Source organism: Euprymna scolopes, chromosome 3 (assembly GCF_053919585.1).
Source record: "Euprymna scolopes isolate OS-2025 chromosome 3, ASM5391958v1, whole genome shotgun sequence".
NCBI lineage: Eukaryota > Metazoa > Mollusca > Cephalopoda > Sepiida > Sepiolidae > Euprymna > Euprymna scolopes.
Genome location: NC_136484.1, coordinates 83,902,234 through 83,929,560, shown reverse-complemented (window position 1 = coordinate 83,929,560; position 27,327 = coordinate 83,902,234). Strand labels below are relative to the sequence as shown.

Sequence of the window (27,327 nt, the reverse complement as noted above, 5' to 3'; positions counted from 1 at the left end):
TTTGAAGCAAAAACATAATAGTCCAAATAGAAAATGGCTGAAAATAGACAATTCAATTTCTCAAAATAATTTGGACCTCAAATTGATCAATGAAAGAAATGCTTGTTTTGCTAACAGTATTGTTCAGACAATTTACCACCTTCCTTTGTTGTCTAACATCATTAAAAGCATTCCAAACATTGATTTGCCAATTCAGCAATTAAAAAGATTGCTTGTCCCTGGCACTCACAGTGTTGCTGATCTTAGAGAATCAATCGGAGGCGTTTTTAATAGTGGCCAACAAGAATGTGCTATTGCATTTTGGGAATTTTTGATAAACAAGTGCCCTGACAGTGCCAAACAATTATTCACTTTTGAAGAAAGTAAAGTGATGAAATGTCTTAGAATACACAAACAAAACTGCCAAGGACTACACGATAGTGAATGTAATTGCACCTTTAAAGTTGGCTGTGGGTTCCAAACCTTGCAGATTGCTGGAATACCACAGAGATTAGTTATTCAACTTCATCCTACTGATGGTCGACAGCAATTTAAAAGTTTGCTCAAAACTGATGCTTCAGTGCTCAAACATTGTATCAAATGTCAGCAAAATACTGAGCACTTGGAAAATATCACTAGAACGTTTCCTACTGCAATGAAATATTTGTGTGTTCAAATAAATAGATTTATGTTTGAAAATTATAATCCTCGGCGAATTAATGCTGAAATTATGAATTTCAGTACAAAAAAACAAAATATTTTTGGAACAAATTTCAAAGTAAAAACAGCTATTCTGCACACTTTGAATAGAGTCGATTTTGGGCATTATACTTGCATTGTTAGAAATAATATTAAGTGGAATATTGTCAGTGACACTAACTTTTCTAATAATGTCAATTTTCCTTCCAAAATGTCCAATATTGTTGGCATTTTTTTTGAAAAAATATAAAGGAAGCAAACATTTGATAAAAACAAGGTCATACATTCAATAGAAATAAATAGTGGTGGTTTTCGCTTTTAAAATTCAACCATCACCTAGGCATGGCATGGGGCTGTAACTGTTACTCTGCAGGCGAACAATAGCACTGTTATGAATCATAACTAAACTGGAGACACGATTTCTGCTTCAAGAGATAAATGTAATATAAAATTTTAACCGGAAAATTATTTTACTGAAAACTATTGATCAGTATTACACTCTAAAAAGGAAGATACTAGAGTTAAAAAAACAACAATTTTATTTACACTCAAGCAATTCAAAATTTATCTCAAAACTGACTCTTCAATTCGCAAATATTGTCAACAAAATACTGAGCATTTGCAAAAAGCCACTAGAAATAGAATTTTTCTACTGCAATGGAATATGTGTGTGTTCAAACAAATAGATTTTTATTTTAAAATTACGATCCTCAATGAATTAATTCCGAAATTATATATTTCAATAAATTTTTTTTGCAGAAATTTCATTGTAAAACCAGATATTCTTCACTTTTATGAAAGTCGATTTGGGCATTTTACTTGCATTATTTAGAATAATAACAAGTGAAATATTATCAGTGACACCAATATTTCATATAATTTTAATTTTCATTCCAAAATGTCGTCCATCAATATTGGCATTTCTTTTGAAAAATATAAAAGAAACAAATAATTGAGAAAAATCAGACCATATATCCAATCGAAATAGCAAAAACTTGAGTGCTAACTTCCCAATCAGCGTGGTATGGGGCTATAACTGTATCCCTGCAGGCGAACAATAGCACTTTTATGAATCACTTAAATTCAGAATTTAAAACAAATTTCTGTAAATTTTTTTTATGTAATACTTTTCCTGTGATCATTAGCATGTTCTATTAATTAATAAATATAATTCTATTATTTTTATTGTTGCTTACGTTGTTGATGAATAGAATTTTAAAAAGTTAGGTATTTTCTTGAAAAAGGATTTCGGCCTCAACAGAAAGATGTTCAACAAAATGTTTAACCATAAAATTTACCAAAAACTATTAATATTAAACTATAAAAAGAAAGATACTAGAATTTAAGCAAAAAATATTTTATTTCAACTCAATCAGATGTGCCTTATGCACTAATAAAAATGCAATTGGCATTTTGTTGAACTTTTTAAGATTTTAAATATTTATAAATTTTCTCATTATAAAAAACGATTATTATATTGATTATAATTTTTTGACAGAAGAAATAAAATGAATTGCATAAAAAACATTAGAAGACAAATTTTTAAATCATAAGATAAATCTAAAGTCACTAAATTATCAATAAAGTTTGTCATAATAATACATTTATTAGATTAATTTTAATTTGGAAAGATAGAAGTACAGTTAAAACATCCAGAATCAGCGAATTCATTAAATTTTATCATAACAAAAACGATTGTTTTATTTCAATGCTATTGATAAGAAAATATTTGTTTTACTTGATTAAAATTAATTAAACATAGATTATATCTGTAGTATATAAATATTTTTTTATAATGAAACAATTTATTAATTTTTGCTGATTTACGATTTTTTCATTGCCGGTTTTTATTTTGCAAATTAAAAATAATCCAATAATCTTTTTTGATAATGAAAAAATGTGCTGACAATTAAGTGATTTAAAATATTTGAATATTTTTTTAAATGAACAATAAATTAAAATCAATTTACTAAATAATCATTTTTTTTCAAGATTTATTTACACAATTTACTAATATTTATTGATATAATTGGATAATTTTGCATTGTTCTTCTAATGTTTTATATTCATTTTATTTCTTCTGTCAAAAAATTATAATCAATATAATAATCGTTTTTTATAATGAGAAAATTTATAAATATTTAAAATCTTAAAAAGTTCAACAAAATGCCAATTGCATTTTTATTAGTGCATAAGGCACATCTGATTGAGTTGAAATAAAATATTTTTTGCTTAAATTCTAGTATCTTTCTTTTTATAGTTTAATATTAATAGTTTTTGGTAAATTTTATGGTTAAACATTTTGTTGAACATCTTTCTGTTGAGGCCGAAATCCTTTTTCAAGAATATATATATATATTGCAATCATTTTGAAACATTTAAAATAAATGTAAATGTGTTATTTTAATTGAGATTTTATTAATTTTTTTATGTTTGTGAGGATACTAGGTATTAACCTTGTATGTTCACAAACATAAAAATTCAAGTAGTTTAATTCAAAATTGGTGGTTTCAAGGAATGTGTGTCAACCTGGATTATTCATAAGTACATGTTTCTATATAGAAATATTTGAAGAAATATATTCATGTAAGCAATGTTAATTATTATCTTTGCATATTCTTTTAATTATTCAGTCATTTTAAGTCATTCATTATTTTAGAAATGTTATCTATTAAGCATTGTTAAATTTCAAATCTTTTTGGATTCAGTTTTTTATGACTTTCGTATTTCTTACTCAAAATTCTTTAAATTAAACAAAAAATGCGATATCAAGTCAATTTATGAAAATAATCTGAGAGCATTTTAATGAAAACCAACTCATTTTTTTTCAAAATTTGAAGATATAACAAAAAAAAAATAACCTAGATTTTTTTGCATTGTAGCATTTTTTGTATTTATTATATTTTGTATTTTTTTAATAACTAATTGATTGTTAGCCATATCCACACTAGTTTCAAGTCATCAATGTTCTATTGATGATTCTCCATGCATTTTCTATTTGATTTGTATATGAGCTATTTGCAAGCCAATTAAAAGTGGGCATCCTCTTCTCTCTGAATCCTTCTTTTGTAGATTCCATCATCTGGGGTAGGGTAAAAACATGCTGGAAGAGATAAATTCATTGTTTTCAAGGGAATGTTTGAGAACAGCAACATTAAGCAAACATTTCCAAACATTTTTTTTTCTGTCACATGAAAAACTCTAAACGATCTTTTTTTTATTTTTTCATGAATTTATCATCACATCTCTCATATGACTTTCTCCAGGCATGGGTGTCATAGTCATCAATGGAACTATAGAACCTTGATTCATCATTGAAGACAATTTGATTCCATTGATCAAGTTTGATGGTCTTGTTAAAAATGATCAGTTTAGTCAGTACAACAAAATCACTAACAGTAATTAGGGTTAGATTTATTTCCCTTTTAATCCCTTTTATCTTATAGGGATCAAAGTTATGTCCCTAGTTCCTTTGGTTATTAATTTTTGTAGGGTACTATTATGCAGTCATCTTTATATGAATAAAGCAAGGTGCCTCATATATGTTCATTTCTTAAGTTTATCCTCTAATTTGATTTGTCAATATTTGCTAACATTCGAAAAATAATTACATTATTTGCACATCATAACGAAAAGACTGAAACACTAAAGATACAGGTGTATGAGATGCTATATGTTCTGAAACTATTCTATCCAACATTCAACTGGACATGATGATGATAAACTTACTAACCATGTCTAGTTTAAATCTGAAAAATCATACATATTCATTGATAAATTTATATTGGATAATAATAAATTTGGAACACATACTATTTAAACTGCAGTGATTTTTGAGAAGTAGTCCATGTCTTAAGTACATACTCGGGTTACCACACAAAATAAATTTTACAGATGTTTTTTTTTTTTACAAAGGAGTCTTTACTTATCAAGGCCACTTGAAGATAAAGGTTAAGGAGTTCAAGAACTTATTCACGTTGAACTTGAGGACCACCATATTATAGTCAGTTGGAAAGTAGGAAAACGGAACAGAGTTCCACAAGCATGCTGTTCTAAGACAGAAGCTTTGTTCATTTAGGTTTACGCACAGATAAAGAGTGAGAGAAATTATTGATAGTGATTTTAACTAAGCAAGTGTTTTTCATGAAAGTCTGGCCAGGGGGACCATGGATTGGAGCTCAGCTGAGCACTTGCGATGAAAATGATAACGCAGAGACAGGCTTGCAACGCCTTTTCAGTGGGAAAGCTGTTGCAGGGAAGAGAAAAGGCATTCCCCACTAGGCTACGAAGTTTATTTTAAACTCTGTCAAGGCAGGATAAGGTCTTTCTTGCAGCTCCATCCCAGATATGGCAGCAGTATTCCATCCTTGGATGTACTTGGCTACAGGTAGTGAATTGCATTAGCAGTGAGATATTTACTGGAGTAGTAGAACAATCCCACCATTTTTCCAGCAGCCTTGGCAACAGATTTGATGTACATGTTCCATCTCAGATCAGGAGTAAAGGTCAGACCTAGAAGTTTGTCAAAACATGGAGCCTCCCCATTTATTTCAATTGATGCCAGATGGAGATCTGTGTTGATGATGGAAAGATAGAAGCTTGGTTTTAGATGCATTAAAATTAACCAGCCACCTTTCCCATTGCACCACATGATCAAGATCAGAGGAGAGAGAATCAGTAAGAATTTGGTCGTTTATGGCCTTTGATGTGTTACCATAGATGGTAGTGTCGTCAGCATAAATGTCTATGAATGATCTTATGTGATTTGGGAGATCATTGATGTAGATCAAGAAGAGAGTTGGGCCCAGAGTGGACCCCTGAAAGATTCCAGCATTAATACTATGAGTGTCTGATTTCTGTCAATCAACCACTACTCTTATGAACCTATCAGAGAGAAATGATTTAAGAATTGAAAAGACATTTCCAGCTATACCGTAGCTGGAGATTTTGTAGAATAGACCTTTGTCATACACTATCAAAGGTCTTTGATATGTCAAGAGCAACTGCTCTAGGAAGGAAGCCTCTGTCGAGATATTCGCTAATCCTATGAGATATAACTGTTAGCACATCTGCTATAGATCTAGCAGAATGGAAATCATACTGCATGTCACTGAGGAGATTATTTTTGCTGAGGTGGTTAACTACTTCTCTATTGAACACAAATTCAACTAACTTACTCATGATACACAGGAGACTGATCGGTCTGTATTGAGGTAAAGATGACTGATCACCTGAATTTTTAAATATAGGACATACTGATGAGGTTTTCTAGGCTGTTAGGAAGCAATTCTCCTCAAGATAATGTTTAAACAGCTTTGTAAGTATGGGAGCTAGTTTTGGTTGAAGCTTTTTGAGCACTATAATAGGAATGCCGTCAGGGCTAGTTGCATTTACTGGAATCAAGGTTTTTGATTAGCTTTACAACATCACACAGATATTTGTATGTCACATAGCGTGTTTTCACACACAGAAGGAAATATGGGGGTTGGCAGCCCTGATTGCATAGGGTAGAGTTAGCTGCAAAGTTTATGGCTTTGTCCAATGCTTATGAGATTACCTCAGGTCCATTGATGATTGTTGGGATAGAGCACATGCTTCTGTTCAGGACCCTGTTTGTTATTTGCCAAAATTGGTGGGAACCAAGCCGCTGCTCAGCTACTTTGCACTTGGCAGACTGAGCATACAACTCTCGGGTTCTTTATTACTCTTTTACAGTGGTTGCTGGCAATCCTGAAAGCGACTTTAGTCTTGGTACATTTATTAGGTTGGGAGCAATGAAAAAAGTAATTTCTGTGCGCAATGGCAGCAACACATACTATAGAGAACCACGGCTGGCTGTTAGGTTTTTGCTGGAATTTTTTAGAGGGTATGAAGCGGTCTATACCTACAATTAATCATTCAGTCAGGTCTGATAATATGGAGGATATGTTCTTTTTAAATATGGAACACAAAGGTAGATCTGATATAAATGTATGAAAGCTATCCTAGTCAGCCATAGAGCATCAATATATCGTATGATGGAGAGGTATCTTTGAGGACTTTTTACATTTTGTTTTTATCTTAACTGAGATAACCGAGTGGTCGGTAGATCCCAGTGAGAACACAAACAGAAGATAAACGTTGCTCAGGGCAAATTGTGAGAAAAAGGTCTAGGAGATTTGCATACTGACCATCAGTGTTGGGCACACAGGTGGGTTTGTGAACAATCTGAGTTGGGTCATAAGCAATAAAGAAATCGTGAGAGAACCTCCACTCATCATTCTGGCTTGTTTGAGTGGGCTAACAATTTCACATTGTAAGCATTAAAGTCTCCGCAGACTCTACAGTGAATGTTAGCCAAAGGATAAGCAGACAGGATGTGGTTAATTTTCTCAGATATGCTCTTAAAAATAGTAACTCTGCTATTGTGGGAACGATAAAGGGCAAATATAAACGCAGTGGTGTGAGCAAGTGCAACCTGAAAGCACATTTAAGGCAATTAAGGGTTTTCTTTGGAGATGCCCCTACCACATAGAAAGCCATCTCTAATGTAGGCACATATTCTATGCCCATGGGGGTCAGATTTCGATGTTAAATTAGAATATCCTTTAATTAAGGACGTATCTAGGGAAATAGTCGATCCAATGCCAGTTTTGCTTCGGAAGAATAGGTTAGATTTGGTCTCCTGTAATTGGGTTTCAATCTTTGGACTGGTGCTACCAGATTATGCTGCCTGAAGATATTGGTTTTCTGAGACGAAATGCACCTAACATTGGTGTTTTTTGTTTTTTATTTCCTTTTGCAAAACTTAATTATGTTCTGCAAACCAAAAACAAAAACAGCAAAAACCCTCCTTTTTCCCCTTTTCCTTCTTTATATTCCCTCTTTCTCTTTCCCCCAGTTCTTGACTGGTTTCCTAACTTAAAATGCACCAAACATTAATACTGTAACTCTTTTCCCTCTCCCATTGCAAAATTCATTCATGTTCTGCAGAGCAGGGAATAAAAACAATAAAATCCACTATAAAACAACTAAATGAAACACTGCAAGCTAGCGATTGAAGATACAAAGAGCTTGAAGAAGAAAACCCTTCTACAAAATGACTGAATGCAACACTTGAAGAACTTGAAACAAAACTTTAGATATTTAAAGACCTTGTCGGTGAGGCTCAAGAATACATCGAATGCCCCTGTTGGCCGTAAATGGCAACCCATAATGCTTTAGAATGGGATTCTAGTGGCTGAGCACCTCACGATCCAGATCCAAGTGGCCATGAGTTTGCAACACTCCATTTTGATCCTTACTTCGACTAGACGGACGGATGGACAGTTGGAGAGACCCAACCCGATCAATCGGCAATATAGTGCCCTGAGGAGGGTGGGGAGCAAGGATGGTGAAAGAAAATAATACTTCATATAGCTTCCAATAAAATCAAAAGACCCCATCCAGATTCAAATACAGAAAGCGATGAAGATAAAAATAAAATCTTTTCTGAATATATAATATTAGAATCTGTTAGAAATAACTAAAAATTTCTAACACATTTGTTTTTGTTTACAGAAAAGAATAATCTTTTGTAGCAGAACAACGAAGACAATTAAAAACTAACAAGTTATTGCATTCAAAAACAAATTATATTCAATTATAATTACAAATACAATAAAAGGTAATACTTATGTTAGTTTGAAGTTTGCTAGTTTCCAAGACTGTTGTTCTGGAGATGTTCTTTTTGTTGAAGAAAATTAGATAACAGAGGTGAAGAGAAGTGTATTCATTCCTTTCAGTAAATTATTTTTTGAGCTCTGCTTGTTCATGGTTCTTTTTATTGAGCTCCTTTTGTCCTTTTGGTAAATTATTTTTTGAGCATCTCTGGTTCAAGGTTCTTTTTTTTTAGTGTTTATATATAACCTCTTCTTAAGTAATAGTAGGCAATTTGCATAAAGTCACCCATGTAAAGTGCATAAAAAGTTTTGTTAAGAATATTTCCAACAAATTACAAGACAATACACACGTAACCAAAATGTCTCCATTCCTAATCGAAAAAATTATGAACAAAAATCTAAACACAAAGCAAATAAAAAAAAATTAAAGAAAAAGTTCCATGATATAAACATCAACACCTACACTCACAAAACCCTTAACACCTCAAAAGTTGTCAAATGTCCAGAATTAAAAAATTGCTTCCTAGAAGCATAAAAACAAACCTAAAAAAACAAACAGTTATTGGCACCAAAAGAATTTCAATAAAAAGAAACGAACAAACAATAAACACAAACACATACATATAAACCTTCAATACTCTCACCCCACCAAATGAAATCAAAAGTGGATATATTAACATTAAAGTAGAAATATATAACCCCAGACCACTTCCTTGCCTAAACTACCAAAAAACAAAACTATATCTAACCACACATTAACTCGTCTCTCTCAATCCAATATTGTAGCAAATTTAGCTGCTTCCACTGCACAAATTTTTACCTATACCCTCTCCCAGTAACAATGGAAATGGAAGCATAGTAATGCCCTTTTTTAACCAGGTTACCTACTAAAACCATCCCATATATCTATTTACCAAATTACACATGACTCAAAACTTACTGTTTTACCCGTACTATATTGCACTCGCATCTCATGCCCTGCTATCATCTAAAATATAGTTTGGGCACAACTCGTAGTTCAATTCTTAACACCTACTCACACTCTAATATTATACTAGACCCAAGCTCACATGAATAAAAAAATAAATAAATAAAAAAAAAAATAAAAGGAAAAAATAAAATATATATATATACAAAAGAGAAAGCCTCAAACCACATTATCTCCTCCTAACAAGCCTCCTTACAATCATAGTTGCTTACACTGCATGAGCTCTACTCAACCCCTTTATCCAGTAACAATGAAATAACAATGTCCCTAATCCACTTTGAGGAGTGTAACTATTTAGCAGATATAACCTCTACAAACTAACCCAATAACATTAACTAACCACGCGGGGTCACAGAAATACCTGGATTAGAACCCAGGCGCGGAGCAAACCCTCTCAGTGGTGACGGACCCAGTAGATCTTTCCAGATCATCCGTCTAGGAGAAGGAAAACTCTGAAACTAAACCAAAGAGGAGGGGGGCCTCTTCAGTCTTGGATGACAACCTTCCTAGAGCTAGTGATTCAATCAAATTACCGGTTTGCAAACCTAAAATGCTTAAGGAGTAGATAGGTCCTGCCTATCGCCCGGCTTCCATACTCCTTCATTGCCTATTAGTCAGGCGCAGAGATACTATCACAGTGATTCGACAGAAACACCCAGTGGTAAATCTTGTTTCTTGTCTAGGGCAATGAACGCCGTTTCCCTACTCCCGACACACCCCACCCCTAAAGCTGGGCACTTGAGAATGCTTGAGTACCACATATGCCTGAGCAATTAGATTGGGTTGACCTTCCTCCGATGGGTTGAGGGTACCGGATTGACAGTTACTGGCTGCTGTTTCCGACTGGTAGTACAGGAGCCCTAACTCTTTGGTAGCGCTTAGAGCGGCTGCTCCATCAGCAGTTGAATAATATCGGGATGTTTGCAGTGCCATGGCGCGCATGGAAAGGGACCCTGCACTCATCCCCAATCAGGCAGTTGGTTGGCTTGACCAGATTCACAGGAGATAGCTTAGAGAGACTCACAAAATTGACTTTCGTCACTGGGTTCCCTGACGCCATCTCAATTGCTCTTCAACAGGTGCCGAACATCAAAGCCCTGACCATGGGGGAGCTAATGTCGAGAGCGAGAATTTTGACGACGACTCTGGAACAAAATCAGGACGTGGTTGCAGCCACACACTCACCTAACAACAACAGGGCCCAGAATATTCCTGTTAGTGTGACCTGTTTTAAATGCAATGTTAAAGGCCACCTTGCAAAAGACTGTCGAAAATGTCGAACACGGTGTTACCGTTGCGTGGGAGTGGACACTGGGATCGGAACTGCTCGTGAAACGAGAAGGGGAGGATGCATAAGCACCAGTCTCCTTCCCCACCAAGATGCGAACACAACGCTCCTGGTGATAAGCATCCATGTTGATGGGATGCGATATTTGGCGCTTATTGATACAGGATGCTCTAGGACGATTTTATATGCAGACCAATGCCGGTCTTGGAGAAAAACAAACGTGAATGTCGAAACGATTGGTGGAATATCCCATGCGTGCTGCCGTGTTGGAGTGGTCTCTGTATCCACTGATGAAGGTGTGTCTGCTAGAATCGATGTATTGGTGGTGCGTGGCAAACTGCTGGGGTTTGACTTACTTCTAGGGATCGATGCTATAAAAGCTCTGGGAGGTGTCATTGTCAAGCCTACAGGATCAGTGCGGCTTGGCGGCAGGAAAAATATTAAATGCGCAGATGCGGATTTCACTGCTACCTTTTGCTACATCAAAACCGAACGTGGACTGCATCTTGGAAGTGGTCTGAAGACCACCCCCCTGAAAGGCTACACAATCGAGTGTCAGAATACCCAGTACCGGCATAAATCCATAAAGAATACACGCAGTAGCTCCGCACCTGGATAGCTAATGGTTAGCTCTACTGTACCCAGAGGATAAATTGGGCCCCCCCTCCCCCAAGGCCTAATTTCCCTACATTTTGCTTCAAAGAAATAGAAGGCAACGCCAAAATTAACATCTCCCAAATCCACAAAGCTTTTATACTCAAAATTCACCCTAACTATCCAACACCTCCGTAAACCCACCCGAACAAACATCAAATCTTTATATTATTAAACCTATTCAAATACACCAAAACGAATATAATCAAATCCATCATATACAACATTCTTCAAGACTATCCAGATTATGAACATATTTATACCGATGGAACTTATACCAAAGAAAAAGTCTGACATCAGCAAACAAAAATCCAAAAATGCTTACTTGACAGATCTGCCATCTTTAGCGCTGAAGCCTTAGTCCTAAATATCATAAGTGCTGATCAAGCAAACAAGTTTGTAATATTTTCGGACTCTTTATCTGTTCTAACTTTATTAAAAAAAAAGAAACACTTACAATCTGCTAATAACAAACTTATTAAACAGGCTTGATTACATTAAAATTCAAAAACAAATTATTCTATGCTGAATGCATCATTGAATTCGTCCATATAGAAAAAATTGAACCAATCACCATTTACTGGTGCCTGTTGAACAGTTGTGATACAGTTGGTGTCAGCACAGTTAGATGAGTTTGTCGATTTCAGAGTGGCAACAGAGATGTGAGTGGCAAAGCATGCTCTGGAGGCTCATTTACAGCCACCACTCTAGAACACAATATGTGCTTTGACTAACTCATCCGCGCTGATTAACAGTGAATGAAATGCTTTTGGAGTTGAATGTGGATGTCAGTGTAATGAAAACGATTTTTAGTGTGTGCTAGGTGGATTCAACAAACACTTACACAGAACCAAAAAGACTGCCAACAAGATGTTTATCAGGAATTGTTGAATCAATATGAAGCCAAACGTGACAGATTCTTCGATTGCTCATCACTGGTGATGAGATGTAATGTCACCACTATGAATCGATGGAATGGCACCACTCACACTCCTCAACAAAGGCGTTCAAGATGTAGACATCAGCAGGCAAAGAGATGTGAATAGTCTTCTAGGGCAGTAAGGACATCATCCGCCTTGATTTCTTGGAACTAGGGTTGACTGTCAACTCTGATCATTATGTTGAAACCGTGATAAAACCAAAGGCCCAAATTGCCCATGTAAGGTCAAAGAAAAAGGAAACATTTCACTTGCAACATGACAAAGCCAGGCCATATGCAAGTTTGAAGACCAGGGAATGTGTGAGTTCAGTTGGATGGTGATGTCAGACTTCCTCTTATTCAGATCTCTTAAGGACGCATTATGTGAGCAGCATTTTCCTGACAACAATGCCATAATTGCAGCACTGAAAAAATAAACTGCTTTGCAGGTGCTGACTTTTACAACCAGGCTCTCATTTGTATCTGGCAAAAGTACATTGATAATAGTAGTGACTATGTAGAAAAATAAATTCTGGAGCACAAAAGCTCACTTGTTTTAATGGTATCACTGCAGTTTCCATCGCTCTTCAGTTCTTTGAGTTTAAAATAGGAAGCATTACTTTTGGAACAACCATTATATATATCTAATAAGATGTACTATTTAGAATACAAGTTGAAATAAATTTTCCTGACATTTTTTTTTTTTTTTTAAGTTTATTACCATTAAAATTATCTATCAGTCCCATCACAAAGTGCTATAAAAATCGTTGTGAAGTAGATTAAAGCTTTCATCACAAATACACATGAAAAAATTGAAATTGCTTAAAACGTCGCAATAATATTATACATAAAAAAAGCTTGATGATCTAAAGAAGCATCTTTTTAAATCTGATTAAAAATAAAGAAGTTATAACACGCTTTTTAATTTTTGAGATGAGGATTTGTTATTCGTATTATTTGGATTCATCGGATTTCTATTCTCATCTTTATTGTCATTTTCACAACGTTTCGATCAATGTAACCTCCAACCTTCTTTGATTGTATTTTGTCAAACTCTGGAATCTGTATATAATTTCGAACACAACTCATTATTTAATTCATGCTCTCGTTTTGTCAACCGTGACTGGATAGAGGTCGTAAGTAATTCACAGTTGTATTTTTCGGTCACCTGCACTGAGGATTGAACCATTCAGAAGAATGTCACTTTTACAACTGAATTTTTACAAGTACTCTAACCACTACACTATAGTACAAATTTTGGAAACCTATTTTATTTGTAAATGTAAATATCACTATTTATTACTACATGATAATACGATATATGCAAGTTTATATATATATATATATATATATATATTACTAGCTGTACCCTGCCACGCGTTGCTGTGGCTCAAGTTGGTGCAATGGAAAAAGTTCCAAAATGAGAAAAAACATGTTTCTTATAGGTTTAATTTTCCATTTTGCATGGGTACACAGTTTTTGTTGTTCCATTTTCTTAGCTGATATAGAGAATTTCTGGTTTGGTAACTCTTGAATACGTAACATAAATTGTCCATGTGAAAAAACAAAGCTTGGATTGGTTTATATTTCACAACATGATAATTAATACACCAAATTTCAGTTGCAATACATGCGGTGGCATCCCTGGCAAATATAGCTGTTGGATAATTAACCACTTTATCTGCTTTCACAACAGTGTCGATGGATTTGTATTTGACTACCTAACTTGGAATTTTACATTGAATAATAGCGTTAAGTTCATGGGCATCTTTGTATTGACCTGCAAGAATAGCTCATTCACTCAGTCAAGTGGAATTCTTATAATTTGAATATCTGCAAAAACCTTTTAAACTAACTGTTCTTTTGATGAAATAAAATTACAGAAATTACAGAAGTTAAAAGTCAAAGAATTTTGCCCTTAACTCTGATCAGCTGGCACTTTTTCGTACCCAATTTCCCACAAGTGATGCAAAAATTTTTGTGCGGATCGAACAGTCTGCAACTGGACATGCATATTTTGAGTTAAGTTTAATGTCTTCACATGGAACAAAAAAGTAGAGTATTTCAGGCAAGCATTTATTTCATCTGCTGATGTTGATTGAAGAATAACAGGTAACATTTGTCTGAAATCTTCTGCAAGCAATATTACTGCATTCCCAAATGGTCTGACATTGCCACGCAAATCTTGCAAGGATCGACGAAGAGCCTCGAGTGATTTTTTGCGTACCATTGTGCATTCATCCTAAACAATAAGTTTGCATTTCTGCAATATTTTTCCCCATATTGGATATTTTGGAGATGTCGAACATGAGATTTTTGAAAAATTGAATGTTTTAAAGTAGAATAAATAATTCTTCTACTTGGCAGCAAGGTCGCAGGTATTCTTCATGCAGCAAGGGCTAAGGCTATGTCATTTTGTCACCAAATGGCTGCCAAAATCAATTTAATTAGAAAGGTTTTACCAGTTACTTCTGGTGCTGTTCAAGGTAGCAGTAATTTCCAAATAACTTCTATTCTCACAGTCAGTAAATTAGGTGACTAAAATAGGATTTATCCATGTTTTGACAATGCCTTATTCACTGTAATTAATTTAGGAGACTAAAATAGGATGAGGGATTAGTGATGGACAAATAGAGAGGAAGATATATAGATAAAAAGAGAAAGTGAGATGAAAATGAAAGAGAAGGAGATAGAGAGATAAAGGGATTGATAGATAAAGAGAGAGGGGGAGAGTAAGAAACAGAAGGATGAGACAGAGGAAAGGAGAGATATAGAAAAAGGGGCTCAAAGAGAGATGGAGAGGGTGATATAGAGAGAAAGATAGATTGAGAGAGGGAAAAGGAGAGATGGATAGAGAGAGATATTAAGAGAGGACGAGAGAGGGGGAGAGAAACAGGTGAACTACACTTCACCGTTTTTTTCCTTGTTCAGGAGAGAAGAAATCTTTCGAGACTGAGGCAATTTTAATTTTTTGTTACTATCCAGAGTAACCCTTTTTTTTTAAGGGGGGGGGGCTAGATTTTCCACGCATTAGAAACCGACCGGGTTATCTGTACTTTCACCTAACAAATTAATAAAAGAAAAAGATTTTGTAAAATTTGAATTTAACATGAAAATACTATTTTAAAAAATAGCACAATAACATAAGTGCGTAAGTGCCACTTTATGTACTCCTTGGGCGTTGAGTTCCATGGCAACCAGCATAATTATTTAATGGTCACTCCCTTAGACCCCCCCCCCCAGTCAAGGCTAATGCAGGCGCACGTAACATTTTTTTATCTATTGAGGTTGGCTTAGTAACTAAACGATTTATTGATCATTTTGTAACCCTTAAATGCATGCCGGAAGATTTAAATTGGTTCATTATTGTTGTAATGAAAAAAAAAAGTTTCATTGAACACAAAACCAAAAACACATATTAATGATAAATGATTTATTATTCTATTCATTGAAATTTAATCATTTTTAGATAAAAAAAAAGTTTAAAAAAAGAAAAATAGTTGCTTATGTGTGCATGTAAAAATGTTTGTAAAAGTGAGAAATTATTTTAATCATTTAAAAAACTTGTCTTATTTTTTTGTTTTATTTTTAGATTAGGTCCACCTTATAATCACCCCAACATCCTCATCTTAAGAACAGCTTCCGGAATAAACACCACTTTTGGAGGGGGGTGGGCTATTTGCAAAATTTAACTGATATTTGTTGTCAGCATACCCACCCGAAAATACTATTAAAAAAAGGGGAGGGGTTCAGTGCCCGTTGCAGAGAAGTAGATTTATTTATCAACGAAAGTTGCGAAGAAGTAGATTTATTTATCAATAAAAGTCGTCATTTAAAAAAGAAAATTGTGGAGGTGGACCTAAATGTAAATATTTACCCAAAAAACTATCCCGAAGTTTATTACAAAAACGTTTTGTTTTCGCACTATTCAACAATTTGTTCATCCGCACATGTAAATTAAAAAATATTTGTAAAAGTGAGAATTTATCAGTAAATGATTTATTTTTTTATTTATTTATTTTTTTTTTACATTAGGTCCACCTCCACAAATGTTAAGAACGGCTTTCAGAATAAACACCCTCAACCTCTCCATGTTAACAATGGATTTCGGAATAAACACCATTGGGGGGGGGGGTTGTCAACATACCCATCCGCAAATACTATTAAAAAAAAGTCGTCATTTAAAAAGAAATTTAAAATCAAATGTTTGTAAAAGTGAGAAATTATTAATAAATGTTTAGTAACATTTTTCGGTGCTAATACAGAGAGTGATCCGCACTATTTTTTAAATCGTATTTCCACGTTTAATTAAAGTTTTATGTTTTTTTTTTATTCAATTCCAAGGTTAAAGTATAGAATAGGTACAAAACACTCTCCCCTCCCCATGTTAAGACTGGCTTTTTAAATAATAACGTTATTATTTCAACACGGATCACTCTCTGCATGAGTACCCATTTATCTTTTAATATTCATAAAAAGTAAAACTTTTTTTCAAAATAAACAAATAAATAAATGTTTGTAAATGTGACAAATAATCGTTTAGTAAATAAAAGATGTTATGTGTGTCAGTAAATAAAAGATGTTATGTGCGGGGTGGGGTGGGGACTAAGGGAGCGACTATTATTTTTTTTTGCTGGTCGCCATGGAACTCAACGCCCAAGGAGTACCAAATTGTAATTTTTTTTTTGTCAAATAAATAAATTTCAAGCAATTTTTACAATAAATAATAGATAGCAACTTCGTTAATTTTACGACTCGCCCCAGCATGTTATAAACACTCTAACTTCCATATGTTAAAACGGCTTTCGGAATGAACACCCCACCCAATCTCCCCATATTAAGAACAGCTTTCGAGGTTTATGGAAGGGCGTGTTTTTTTTAACATGGGAAGGTTAGGGTGTTCATAATACGTTGAGGCATGTCGTAAAAATGAAACAGTTTAGAAAAAGTTAAAACAAACTTTTTTATGTAAACAAAAAAAGAAAAGAAACTAAACAATTAAAACGTAATGTTTCATGAGTGAAAAGCCTTAACATAAATAAAGGTATTTAAAATTTGAAAATTGGTAAGTACATAAATTAATTTAAATTTTTAAAATATGGGATTTTTTTTGTGCTAATGCAGAGAGTGATCCGCACTATTTTTATAAATCGTATTTCCCCGTTTAATTAAAGTTTTATGTTTTTATTCAATTGTAAGGTTAAAGTACAGAATAGGTACAAAACACCCTCCCTTCCCCATGTTAAGAATGTCTTTTTTAATAATAACGTTATTATTTCAGCACGGATCACTGTCTGCATGAGTAATTTTTTTTTTTTTACTTGTAATTCGAGAGTAGTTGAAACGGAAGTTACCAGAAATATTATTGGGCAGTCTCGCAGAAACGACTTCGAAAAATATTTATATTTTAATTAATATTTTTATAATTCGCAATGTAAATTTATTTTAATAACATGCAATCATTCATTGACTTTACAGATAGATTTTCTGAAAATTTCAATTAAATTGGTAACGTAGAAATATGGTTTTATTCACTTTTAACAAACAAAAATTACATTTTTATATATATAGATTATTTATAATTAACAGTTCCCATATTTTGTTAAGTTTTATACGAGGTCTACTTGGTAATTGATCGTCACTCAACATATGGGCTGTGCTACTTTTTTTTAGTCGTCTTACTGTTCACCATCCTACAAAGTAAAAATTATAGACAGAATGTGGAGAGTTCAACAGAAAGATTCCTGAGTTCGAAATGCATCTGAAGAAGGTTGGAGGTTACATCGATCGAAACATGAAAATGATACTACAGACTTGCCTTTCAATATTTTTCCTCCTTTGTAACTATATGCATTTTGTCACAATTTTGGCACTACTTTTTCAGTAAATGTTATATCTTTGTTAAAACACAAGATAAAGCAATAAGATTTGCCTCATAAGTGTACTTTTGTACAAGAAATTCAATTATGTCTTTTAAAATCTCCTAAAAATAATAATTTCCAAGTAATCCTCAGTGTTTATTTATTATAATTACAATCAAGAATTACTTTTAATATTTTACATCCTAAAAACAAGTGTCTCATTCATTTGCAAGTTTTAATATCCACTAGATGAACATTTTTTAGCTTATTTCTTGATGTTCACTGGATTTTACAATCTTAATGAAATTCTTACCAGAAAAATTTATTTTTACTGACATTTAAAAAATATTGTTTCAAACAAATTATGGATAATTTGTCTCCATTATTTTGATGTTTGTCTTTATTCTGATCTCAGAAAACATTAGATATGATGTAACACACAAATAAAATCATGAAGGAAGAAGAAAAGAAAAATTACTTTTTTATCATTTTGTTTTTCTCTTGCACCATATCTAATGAGATATTTGTGATCCAAATAAGTTAACAAAATTCCAGTGTAAACAATTTTCTTTTATTGAATTATTATTAATATCTTTATTATTTAAAATTCTTCATTACTCCTGATTCTACAGAGAAGCCATGGAAAGAAGTTATGAATACCAACCAGTCCTCAGAGAACTTTGTGTGTATGTAGCTTCTGACTGCACAGGTAATTTTACTTTTTGTCTCTTTAAAAAAGTTTACTTTTTATGTATATGATCTGTCTGGAAATGAAAATGTTATAACTTTTTTTACTTTATATATGACTTGTCTTTGGCAAAAAACTGATCATTTTTTATTTACTGCAAACAAGGCACATTGCCATCAAGATGTATGAATTAGGGACCATCCATACAGGTTTGGTTGGTTGTTTTATGGCATATCAACCCTTTTCAGGTTATTTAATGCCGAATCCAAAGATTTTGAAGAAAACTTTTTTAATTAGAATATATTTGTTGTTTTTAAGTCGGTTTCTATTTAACCCATAGTTGGGACCCTAACAGGTACTACCACTCTGGTCAGAGTGGACCTGGGAGCAATGGCAATTAAAGGGTGGCTCCACACTCCCCAAAGCCCACAAGCTGGGGCCTCACCACTGGATATAGTTTAAGGTCAGGACCATCCATACAGAGATATTTTAAGTGGAGAGTTGTGCAGTGAGATGTTTGTTCACGTTACATTAAAATTTCTGTATGTTATTACAGTCAGAGAAAAAAGTGATGTATAGAAGTGAGGGTTGAGGTTGAAAACTGATGATAATATGATGGATGTGTAACTTAAAGGATAAGATCTGATTTCCTGTAAGGAAGATTAAATCTGGACAGTATAGGGAGATGTGTGTAGAACTGGAGACATTTTTGTTGGCTGCATTGAAATCCTTGATGAAGTGCTTGGGTCAGTACATGTAGAATGGTTAAAGTATCAGTCAGTCAGCAGGAAAACATAGGCGGAAGTGATGAAAATTGACTTTGAAGAAAGGGATAAATAAAGACCTGGCCAGAGGTAGGTTAGAAGCCAATATCTAAATACCATCCAACACATGTCAGCATATAAAACAGATATTAATCCAAATATGATGATGATCATATTTTTTGCAGCATCTAAATCATTGTAAAAAAAGAGATTTTTATTACAGCATTGTTTGAATATCTATAAATATTTAGAAAAACAAGTTCCTTAATTTGTTTTCTGGTCTTTCTCATCACCAATGCTATTTTTTACTTATGATAAATTGTTTATTTCAAATACCTAATTAATTTTTATTGGAAAGAGGTTAAAATCCAATAAAATACAAATAAGTTAATGTGTTGCTTACATTTAGGATTGACTTTAATATTTTACTTTTGACTTTGTTGAAAATCATCACTTAAAGCATGCAATACTTTTTTCTATTTTTTTACTGCCATTTGTGCTGATAATTAACAAAAATTCATTATTTGTTATATATCTCTCTTTTTCACATTGTATTTCATGATTCTGATGATTTTTTTTCTTTAATCAGTTTACTTACAGGAGGTTGCAGACCTGTGCATGTCTGGGAACAACAACACTCTAGTGAAAATGCCCAATGGCAGTGATGCCAGTGTTAATGCACCGAGTGACACTGATGAAAGCTGGAAACGAGCTGTTATTGTACTGATTCCTGTTCGTTTGGGAGGAGAGTCACTTAACTCTGTCTACATTCCATGTCTACAGAATCTACTTGCTGAGGAACATTGCATTGGAATTATTGGTGGCAAGCCAAAGCATTCCTTATATTTTGTTGGCTGGCAAGGTAACAGATTTTCTTTTTAGATTTTGACACATTGTCTTTCTGCTCATAACTTTGAAAATTGTAGTTAAATTTTTTTGAAAACATGTTACATTTTCCTCAAATTTACAGTATTGGCTAACAATAGCAATTTAAAAAAGAATTTGCACAGTTTTGCATATATTTGAGAGGGGGAGGAGGCTAAATTCCATTCAGAGCATACAATATTTGTTTACATTGTGTGATGTATTTATTTTTGTAAGGACATATTCGGTACTCATATAAATAAAACACTAACCTCTTTTCTACATTCATATTAGCACACTGCCTGGCATTACCCAGCCATAAAATACACAGAAAAATATTTTAATTCATGCAGATTTTGTATTATAGAGCTGATGCTGTATTATATTATAGTAATGATTTAAAAAATTTAAAAAAATGACTTGGTTGCCTGATTGAAACTAGAATATTTCTTACTACCTGAGATTAGTTCAAACTTAAAAAATAATTTTGTTAAAGGTACAAATGCAAACTTACACATACGTAGAAGTAACATGTGTAGTTAACTTACACCTGCCAAGTTCCAATTTTTTTCAATTTTAACCTCTTAATAATTATTTATACTGGCTAAAAACTAAATTGAATTTGTTCCACATGTCCAAATCCCTTACATATCAAGTTTTATGTCTGTAGACCAAAAATTGACAGGATAGTTTTGTAGAGACCGTTCTGCACATACAGACAAGGTCACTTTTATATATATATATATATATATATACTAGCAGTTCAGCCCGGCTTTGCTCGGGCCCTATGTTCTGTTCCTAACTTTATGTGCATATGTATATATATTAAAAAGTTTGACTCCTGTCCAGGTAACCTACATCTAAAATTTCAAGTGTTTAGACCCAAAATTAGCGGAGGAGTGTGGTAGAGTCTGCAAAGGTCAACTCTTTCAACCTTGACCTCTTGGCAGCCAAATTTTCGCCCCAAAACTGATTACAAAGCTTGCTGTATGTCTGCATACCCTTTGTTTACACCAAAAATTGGCTGAATAGTTTGCTAGAGATTGCAAAGGTCAAATCTTTTGAACTTTAACTCCTTGGCAGCCAAATTTTCAGCCAAAATCCAATTAAAAAGCTTGCCTTATGTCTGAATACACTTTATGTAAAATTTCGAATGTTTAGACCAAAAATTAACCAAGTAATTTGGTAGAGACCGCAGAGGTCAAAGTTTTTTTTTTAAACTTTGACCCCAATTTTGACCCTTAACATTTATTGTTTTGGGCTCAGATTAAAAAGTTTGATCCATGTCCAAGTAAACTACATCTAAAATTTCAAGTGTTTAGACCCAAAATTTGCAGAGGAGTTTTCAAAGGTTAAATCGTTGAACTTGACCCCTTGACAGCCAAATTTCTGGCCGAAAACTGATTAAAAATATTTTCTCGAATCTCAATACTCCCTATGTCAAATCTTGAGTTAGTAGACTGAAAATTGACAGAGTAGTTTGGTAGGGAAATGTACACACACACAATTCCACTTATATATATATATATATATATATATATTTTAAAAGAGATTAGAACAATAGTCTAAGGAGCAGAGTGTATTTTAATGTAATAGTAAAATTACTAATTTAATTAAAATACAGGGAAAGAAAAAGTGCTCATTACTAAATATATATATATATATATATATATATATATATATATATATATATATATATCAGAGAGGCGGTAGCACTCTCTATATAGGGATGGCCCGTACACGCCTATATACGCCTACAAAACAAAACTATCCAAATCTCAACTAAAATCAACTTATAAGTTTCAAAAAGCACATATTCTTACAGAGAAGCGTCTTACGAATCCAGCGAGTGTCAGAACGTCAGTTAAAATGTCAAAAGAGAGCAAAAAAAAGGGTACAAAAATGGCCAATTGTTCTTCTTTCTTCTTTCTTTTGAGACGATGTATCTCGGTGTACGAACGGTCTCTGACAACAGTTCAAGCATCAATCGACTGCTCTTTACACGGAGAAGTGCAGTGACCCATCGGTTTTTAGCTAACTCCATAATTAAATAAGATTATGTGTAATAACAAGTTTTAAACACTATATACCCAATGTAGACAGACCACTTCGAACACGGAACTTCTCTCAAAAGGGACAGCTCCAAATAATACACCGGATGCTCACAGACGTTCCAGTTTGCCAGTGGCCTATATTTCTTGGACGCTGAATATTTGAGGTGAACGTTAAGGTTTTTTCTTTAAACAGTAACCCACCAGCGTTAATGAAACCATGAAATCTTTATCTCAGTTGATCAAAATTGTTATAAGAGTAACCTATCAGCAAGTACGACGTCAAAAAACAATGTTGTAAAAAAAATAATTCTTCAGATTTTGGACTGTAAAATATGTAAAAAATGTCAATGCTGTGACCAGGATTCGAACCTAGGTTAGCACGGCCACAACGTGGGGTCCTAACCTCTAGACGATCACGGCTAACACTGACATCTGTCGCTCTTGGCAGAAAGACACATGACTACTGTCAAACTATTGAAAAATAAGGAGGAAACTTGAAATTCTCACGCATGCGCAAAAATACACTATAGCAACCATTGTTAAATGCAGCTGAATCTCTTCGCTCGCTAAGAAAAGTAGATCAGACCAGTTCTTCTAAGAACTCACCAAACGCCAAAGGAAATAAGTTAAATTAACCGCAAAAGAAACTGCAAGAAAGTCATCTTCTAAGAACTCACTGGAAGCTGACCAAAAAGAATCAAAATCCAAGCCCTAGCCACAAAAATAACTAGATATTGTGGCTACTATACACAATCTACTAATAAAAACAAGTAAGTTTTCTAAAATAAACTACAATAAATTAACCAAGTAACCTCACACTGTCACTGATTAGGACTTCATATAAAGATAACAACTACACTATTGGTGTATATACCGTTCCACACTTTAACTATTGGTGACGGGGCAGTATCTCAATTCTACGAGAGTTGTCTTGCTATAAAATAAGTGATATTATAGTAAGATACACATAAGTGTTATATGTTTACATTTAATAAAAAATGCCAAAGTCAGCACGTAGTAAAAAAGCCCAGAGAAATATAGACTATGAAAAAAACAAAGTCATGGTATTATCTGAGCAAAAAGAATACTATCAGAAAAATGCTGAAATAATAAAAATTAAGTATCATGCAAATCCTGAGGCAAAGAAGGCTGCCTCACGTGCTGACTCAAAAGCACGGTATAACAGGGATCCCGAGGGGAAAAAAACTGCCTCACGTGCTCTTTATAACAAAGAACCAGAAAAAAAGAAGGCTGCCTCACGTGCTGACTCAAAAGCATGGTATAACAGGGATTCTGAGGAGAAAAAAGCTGCCTCACGTGCTCTTTATAACAAAGAACCAGAAAAAAAGAAGGCTGCCTCACGTGCTCTTTATAACAAAGAACCAGAAAAAAAGAAGGCTGCCTCACGTGCTGACTCAAAAGCACGGTATAACAGGGGTTCCGAGGGAAAAAAAGCTGCCTCACGTGCTCTTTATAACAAAGAACCAGAAAAAAAGAAGGCTGCCTCACGTGCTGACTCAAAAGCACGGTATAACAGGGATCCCAAGGGGAAAAAAGCTGCCTCATGCACAAACTATTATAAATATAAATATCAGAAACTGCCAAATCTTTGCCAAAATGCCAAAGAATGAACCAAGAAAAATTTAATAGTGAAGGTATGAACATTTTAGAACTTTATAATACTCTAACTGTTTATCAGAGAGGCGGTAGCACTCTCTATGTAATATAGAACCGATGGAGGACCAAGAGGCAACTCCTAAGGCCCAAAACCCAAAGACCTAAAACCCAGCAGGAAGCGACCTGCTACTAATGAAGGCGGCAATGAGCCGCCTCCTAAAAAAGACAATACTATCATGAATGTAAGTTTAAAAATAAGACTGTAAGTAAAAATACTAATTAACAAGAATAAAAAAGCATTGGAAATGCAAAAGGATATAGGAATGGTATGCCAAAAAGTATACAAACAAGATAGCTATGAATGGCTAGGCACATGGAAATAGAATTGCATCCAAAGTATAGCCCTATAGCTTTTTACAACTGTAATGATGGCACGGAATGAAGATTGGAGAAAAGCTACAGGGCTATACTTTGGATGCAATTCTATTTCCATGTGCCTAGCCATTCATAGCTATCTTGTTTGTATACTTTTTGGCATACCATCCCTATATCCTTTTGCATTTCCAATGCTTTTTTATTCTTGTATATATATGAAGATAGATTATTATAGAAGATTTTTTCTTTCACAATCGGGTACCTGTATAATAGTCAAATTATACAATAAAAAATACATCAACAATTAATCATTTTTATATATAAATATTAAGTTATTTTAAATGCTTATATTTGTTTTTATTTTTATTTTTCAGATAAGAAATTAATCTATCTTGACCCTCATTATTGTCAAGATAATGTTGATGTAATGTCAGGAGATTTCACTTTCTCAGTAAGTCAAATTTTTCATAAGCAAATGCTGATATAATAATATGCATCAATTTTTGTACATTTTATATGATTGAAGATATAATTGTATAACCCATATTCTTATTAAAAACATTGGATCTAAAATGCAAATTAATGTTGTTCTATCTTCTATATATATATATATATATATATATAAAAGATAAAACGTGCACGAGAGTTTTGTATGTCCAAGAAAGGATTTTTTCGCCAGACTTCTTGGTGGGGTGGGGGGTTACTATCGCTTAGAAGTGTTTATATACCCACTAGATAATAATATCTAAATTCAAAGCGCGATTGCCGGGAACATCCAGAAAGCAATCAGCTTTGATCAGTGCGGGGGGAAACTCCTTATATCAGACAATTGTTATTCAATTTGAACAATCCCCTTTTTATTGGGAGCTGCCCCCCCCCCCCCAACATCTTGGGGAAACAAAACCAGCCAAGTTGGGTAAACAAACCCAAAAAAAACTGCCCCCCAGTAAAAGTTAACTCCGCTACTTCTATTTGACCTCAATAAGTGTGGACACTTATCAATTAAATAAATTCAAATGTGTTTCAGTTACTCTTTCTTGCTGGCCGAGTGGAAACGTGTCACGTTTTTTTCATACTTTATTTTCCACCTTTGCCTCAATTCTTTTGGTTCGATCCTACCTACCTACCAAAATTTTTTTAAGCCCCCCCTCCCCCCCAATACAAACACCCGGGCAACGATTTTTTTAATAATATTTAAACAGGGTTATTACTTCGCTTATTCTTTTGTTTTGATTTACCCACCCCTGTTCCAACACACACACCAATAAACACCCGGGCAATGCCGGGTACCCCCACTAGTGAAATATAAATCACAAAAATAAATTAGTTAGAAAAGATTGAACTAAAATGTAGACTTAAATAAAAAAATGAGGAAAGTCTATACAATTCAGTATTGAATTATTTTTGAACTGTATTAGTTTATTTTTGCTTTTTTATTTCATAATATAATAAAAATTTAGTTTTTCAATACATTTTTTGTTTATTTTGTCCAAAGTTTTCAAATTTTTAAAATGTATAATTATATCAAAGTATAAAAATTGTATATTAAATGTTTGTATAAAATATTGGGCTTTTGGTAAGTGCAATTGAAGCAAAAGTTGGCACTGTGATGGAAAAAAAAATGTTATTGAAATAGATGTTTTCAGTAGCAAAAAGAATGTATTGAGGAGAATTAGTTAAACAATAACATGATTACAGTTGGATATTTATAAACTAGCGAGGAGTAGCTGGCGTTGCCCGGGTGGAGGATATTGGCATAAGGACAAAGCGATGTTAAGAAAAAAAGATAGAGAGAAAAGTGGGTAATTAATTTTCCACACTAACCACTATTCAATGAGTTGGTAATTAACTTTTTTCCCCAGTAGAGGATATTGGCACAAGGACGAATTAAAAAAGACAGAGAGGTGGGATCAAACTATAAAACGTAGGGTAATTAGTCTTCCTCGCTAACTATTAGGCCAAAGAGGATAGTAAATTCAACGTGTTGGTAATTAACTTAAGAATCATGGAAATCATCACACGTGCAGAAATGAACATTGCTTTTAAACCTGGCTGGGGGCCAGGTAAGCTTCCTGCTTTATTATATGTTGCTTTTAAACCTGGCTGGGGTCAAGTAAGCTTCCCGTTTTGTCGTTTGCGTTTGAATAGTTTCGCTTTATTATATAAAAAAGACAAACAAACACTCAGGGTGATGGCACGGTTGGAATTTTTTTTAACTCGATCAAAAAAAAAAGGGAAAGAAACGGTGTCCTTTACGAATCTCAGATATTATGATCTCAGAAGTATAGGAAAATTTCTCACAGAATTTAACTGACAGCGGAACCCTGATCTGAAAAGACTTTTGCAAACATACACAAATGCTTGCGCCCATTTTGCCTTTTATATATATTTTACAGTTATATATATATATATATATATATATATATATATAATTTACAGTGTTGGCTAACAATAGCAATTTAAAAAAAGAATCTGCACAGAGGCTAAATTCCATTCAGAGCATACATTGCTATTAGCCAATACTGTAAATTATATATATATATATATATATATCTATATATATAACTACTTCATTTACTCACATAAAATTAATATACGAAAGTATAGATTTATGCGTAAACTTTAAGTATTTACTTCAAAAGTGCTCAATACATAGGTAGAGCTAGTTAGTAATTTATAAAATATATATGGCGATTAAGCTACACAGAATATTCGGCGTTTCATCCACTATAAGATTCGTCAGGCTTATGCGCGAATTCTGTGGTTGTTTCTCGTTTTTATATATGTTGAGGATTTTAGTTAGCCAATCAGCTTTCTAGTATCCACCTTCCTTCTTCTTCTTCAGTAGTCCGTCGCTGACGACGATGACGTTGCACCATGCCTAACAGTCCCAGATAGATTACGCCTGATGGACTCGCTGGTGACTGTGGAGTCCAA

At 33.7% G+C, this 27,327-nt stretch overlaps 1 protein-coding gene across 2 annotated transcripts in view; it reads left to right on the top strand.

Annotated features, from left to right (window-relative positions):
* Nucleotides 1–27,327, top strand: part of LOC145256618 (uncharacterized) — a 121,370-nt gene that overhangs the window by 49,399 nt on the left and 44,644 nt on the right. For both annotated transcript variants that reach the window (XM_080115589.1, XM_080115588.1), the window contains exons 5-7: nucleotides 18,661–18,737; nucleotides 20,070–20,342; nucleotides 24,765–24,841. In XM_080115589.1, the coding sequence (XP_079971715.1) occupies nucleotides 18,661–18,737; nucleotides 20,070–20,342; nucleotides 24,765–24,841 (427 nt within the window). The remainder of the gene's footprint in view (nucleotides 1–18,660; nucleotides 18,738–20,069; nucleotides 20,343–24,764; nucleotides 24,842–27,327) is intronic.